The sequence below is a fragment of the Jaculus jaculus genome, chromosome 1 (genome assembly GCF_020740685.1).
Source record: "Jaculus jaculus isolate mJacJac1 chromosome 1, mJacJac1.mat.Y.cur, whole genome shotgun sequence".
In the NCBI taxonomy this organism is placed as follows: Eukaryota; Metazoa; Chordata; class Mammalia; order Rodentia; family Dipodidae; genus Jaculus; species Jaculus jaculus.
This window is the reverse complement of record NC_059102.1, coordinates 240,309,743-240,314,084: the sequence shown is the minus strand read 5'-3', so window position 1 is coordinate 240,314,084 and position 4,342 is coordinate 240,309,743. Positions and strand designations below refer to the sequence as shown.

The 4,342-nt window shown below is 45.7% G+C and overlaps 1 protein-coding gene across 1 annotated transcript; it reads left to right on the top strand.

Annotated features, from left to right (window-relative positions):
• Nucleotides 1-262: 262 nt before the first annotated feature.
• LOC101602033 (prohibitin) lies at nt 263-1,285 on the top strand. Its single transcript, XM_004664872.3, is given in 1 exon segment — nt 263-1,285. A coding segment is annotated over 1 exon segment (819 nt). The 5' UTR covers nt 263-317; the 3' UTR covers nt 1,137-1,285.
• Nucleotides 1,286-4,342: the final 3,057 nt, after the last annotated feature.

Sequence of the window (4,342 nt, the reverse complement as noted above, 5' to 3'; positions counted from 1 at the left end):
CTCTTACTTAAATTTAATCCCCATGGACACAATTTTATTCTGTGGGTCTAGCTAGTAAAATTTATGAGTTAAGGGCTGCTGGTCTTTGGCTGACTCAGAGATCAGATCCTCTGTAGCTGAGGAAGCAGGTCTCAGAAAGCCAGATGACCAGCTGCTGTCTGTGGTTGAAAAGGCTGAGCTAGACCCAAAGCTACCAGTTTCTGTCCAAGGCTCTTGCTGCTGTGCTAAAATGTTGTTACTATCATGAAAAACTGCTCAATCTATTCATGTGGAGGTCAGAGTGAAAGCAGGTGTGAGTGGGTCCAACTGAAGGAAAAATGGCTGCTAAAGTGTTTGAGTCCATCGGCAAATTTGGCTTGGCCTTAGCGGTTGCAGGAGGCGTGGTGAACTCTGCCTTATATAATGTGGATGCTGGGCATAGAGCTGTCATCTTTGACCGATTCAGTGGAGTGCAGGACATTGTGGTAGGGAAAGGGACTCACTTTCTCATCCCTTGGGTGCAGAAACCAATTATCTTTGATTGCTGCTCTCGACCACGGAATGTACCAGTCATCACTGGTAGCAAAGATTTGCAGAATGTCAACATCACACTGCGCATCCTCTTCCGGCCTGTCGCCAGCCAGCTTCCTCGAATCTACACCAGCATCGGCGAGGACCACGATGAGCGCGTGCTGCCGTCCATCACCACGGAGATCCTCAAGTCGGTGGTGGCTCGCTTTGATGCCGGAGAACTGATCACCCAAAGAGAGCTGGTCTCCAGGCAGGTGAGCGATGACCTCACAGAGTGAGCAGCAACCTTTGGGCTCATCCTGGACGACGTGTCCTTGACACATCTGACCTTCGGGAAGGAGTTCACAGAAGCTGTGGAAGCCAAACAGGTGGCTCAGCAGGAAGCAGAGAGGGCCAGATTTGTGGTGGAAAAGGCTAAGCAGCAGAAGAAGGCAGCCATCATCTCTGCCGAGGGCGACTCCAAGGCAGCTGAGCTGATCGCCAACTCACTGGCCACCGCGGGGGATGGCCTCATCGAGCTGCGCAAGCTCGAGGCTGCCGAGGACATCGCGTACCAGCTCTCTTGCTCCAGGAACATCACCTACCTGCCGGCCGGGCAGTCCGTACTCCTGCAGCTGCCCCAGTGAGGCCCGCCCTGCCTGAGCCTCCTCGGCTCCCGACCTCCGGGCCACAGCCCTGATGGTTCTGAACACCACCACCGTCCTCCTGTCCCCACCTCAGAAATCACTGTGAAATTTCATGATTGGCTTAAAGTGAAGGAAATAAAATCAAATCACTACAGAAAACAAAAAAAAAAACACACAAAAAAACTGCTCAATCTGCTAGAATAGAGATGGTAGGTGTAATGAGTTAAAGAAGGTATCTAGGTCACGTAGTATAGGACTCTGAAAAAAGTTTTAGAGTTGTGAATCCTCCTCTCCCCTAATGGTGTCCATGTCTGCACAGCAGTTGTGTTCTAGTGACTATGCCTCTGTGTGCTTGGAGGTGATGTCAGTGTGGCTCTCTGGAGACTTTAGAGGGCAACTCCTCTTGGGTTTTATTTGGTAGTAAAAATAATCTGTGGTGGCTTTGGTTTTCCTTGTCTTATGAGCTGGGGGAACCAGCCAGGATGCCACTGTCTCCTGCATTTCTATATGGTCATTATCCATATTCCATTCAGACCACATGGAAGACCACTGAATCTTAAATGATACCCCAGGGACTATTCACGTGGTCATCTGTGGGGAGACAAATGGAGAGGTGTGTAGGCAAGCAACACTGACCAAAATAATTCTTCTGAAAGCTTGCATACTTCTAATGTGAACTCACACTGGAAGGCTGCCATCTATTCTATTTTAAGGCTTCAGTGTCCCTTATGTCACTGACAGACTCCTTATTCTACTGTGTAGTGTGGAGGGTAGAGATGAAGCTAATGGGTTCTGGAATTGGAATGTCTACTTCAAGTCCTGGCTCTGCCATGTACTAATTGTATGGTTATGGTTAAATGACTTACTCTTTCTGTGTTTGCTTCCTCTCTATAAAATGATTTGAAACTTTTACCTAATTTAAATGGCTGACATGAGAACTAACTAGATACAATATAGAGACTAACTAGAGAGAGTACTTGGTGTACAGTGGTCACTTAACTGAATGCTACTGGTACTGTTACTGTCTCCTGGTCAGTTAGCCTAGCACTATGAAAATATACCAAATTAATTGGATCAGGAGACATGGGATCTGGATCCAGGGTCTCCCTTCTACATGGCTATGCACACAGGACAAACACTTGGTCCAAAGTCATAGAACATAAGGCATGGAAATAAGTATTGCCACCACCCTCACTGTACAAATGAAATTGGAAGGGCCCGGATGTCAGTATCTAGCCAGGATGAGCCAGCACCACTCTCTTGACTTCCAGCCCAGAGCTTCCCATCATTACTTTGGAGACAAGAGCTCTTGCCAAATGTCCTAAACTTTGCTGAAGACCTAGAGACTTTGAAATTGACAGGAGAATGATTCCCTACCTGCTGTTTTAGGACTGTGGCCATGCAGAAGCAACAGCCAATGGAACCCAATATGTCATGGTTGGTATAAGTATCATAAGTATAATGGCACTTTTAAAATGGCATGTTTTAATATGGGGCTGGAGTGTAGCTCAGAGATAACATGTGCTTTGTATGTTTCTGGCCCTGGATTTGATCTCCAGCACCAGAAAAACAAAACAAAACAAAACATGGGATCAGGGAGGGAAAAAGTGCTTACTCTAGTAAGCTGTTGCTTCAGTCAGGATTCCAGTAAACTCATGCTAGGCCAAAAACACAAAGCTGAGCAGGTCTTTAGAGTGTGAGAGTTTTTCTTCTTCTCTTGACTAATTCAAAAGATATTTATAGTTATGCTAGCTCTTTATTATGTTGTGGATTTCTCTCTCTCTCTCTCTCTCCTTGTCTCCTTGAGACAAGATCTTACTATGTTGCTCTGGTTAGCTTGTAACTTGTGTTGTGTAGACCAGGCTTACCTCAAGCTTGGACATCCTCCTGTTCTGCTTTCCAAGTGCTGAGATTATAGGTGTCTGTTACCATGTCTGGCTTTGAAGATCTCCTTTCTAATTATTACAGCCTTTGTCATCCCTCTCCTTCTGTCCTTTGTTTCCTACCCAGCTCCTGGGTTTATAAGGTGGCTTATTATCCACTCTAGGGCTTGTCTTTGACTTTCAAGACTCCTTTTCTGTTCTGTACCCTGGCCATAGCAGACAGTCAATTAGAGCCAGTTCTATGCTTAGAATTCTAAATACATCCTAGGCTTCTGGCTCTGGGTCATTGCATATTTTATACCTGTGATGGTTAATGTTGATTGTTAACTTGATTGGATTGAGAGACACCTAGGAGACTAGTGAAGCACACTTCCAGATGCATCTGTATGGCATTTGCAGAGTCACATAAGAGAGGGGAGGGAGACCGGTATGAATACGGAAGGTATCATTCAATATACTTGGGACTTAGAAGGAACTAAAACAGGAGAAAGCTGTCGACTGCAGGCATTCTCTGTCAGTGCTTGCTGTTCTCCATGAGGTGAACAGCTTTGCTCACCACATGCTTCCTGCTATGTTATTCTGTCTTGCCTCCAGCCCACAGCAACAAAGCTAGCTGAGCATGGACTAAAATCTCTGAAACCGGGAGCCCAGACAAATCTTTTCTCCTCTGAGATGTCTACTCTGGTAATTGTCCCATTGTCTAATACAATGCCGCTACATCAATTCTTACCTAGTCCTCATAGATGCTGGCCACTTCTACCAAGTCCACAAGGGTCCTCCTGTTCCTTAGAACTTTCTAAGCCCCTATCAACTGTAGCTGATACTTGCTATATGTCTGTAATGTTTTCATGTCCTTTAAAAGGTTCCTTAAGAACCAGGTACTGAACATCTGATTCCCCCCAAAGCAGTTAGCAGCAGAATTCCTTGTCCTTTGCAAGAGCTCATTTAGACCTGTTTCAAAAGCTATTGTCTGGGGCTGGAGTGATGGTTTAGTGGTTAAGGTGTTTGCCTGCAAAATCAAAGGACACATGTTCTATTCCCCAGCACCCAAGTGAAGCCAGCCGCACAAGGTGGCACATGTATCTGGAGTGTGTTTGCAGTGGCTAGAGGCCCTGCTATGCCCACTCTCTCTCTAAAATAAATAAGTAAAGTATATATATTTAAAGCTGTTGTCTGGTTGGTAGGGTTGGTGTAAGGTGCTCAGGTTATAATGCTCTTTTATCTCAAAAGAGCTTATTCCCAGCTGTCATTGTGAGTCAGCCCAACACCTTCTTCTGGTTACAGCCACTCTGGCTTGTCCATGCTTTGACAATGCCTTATTGT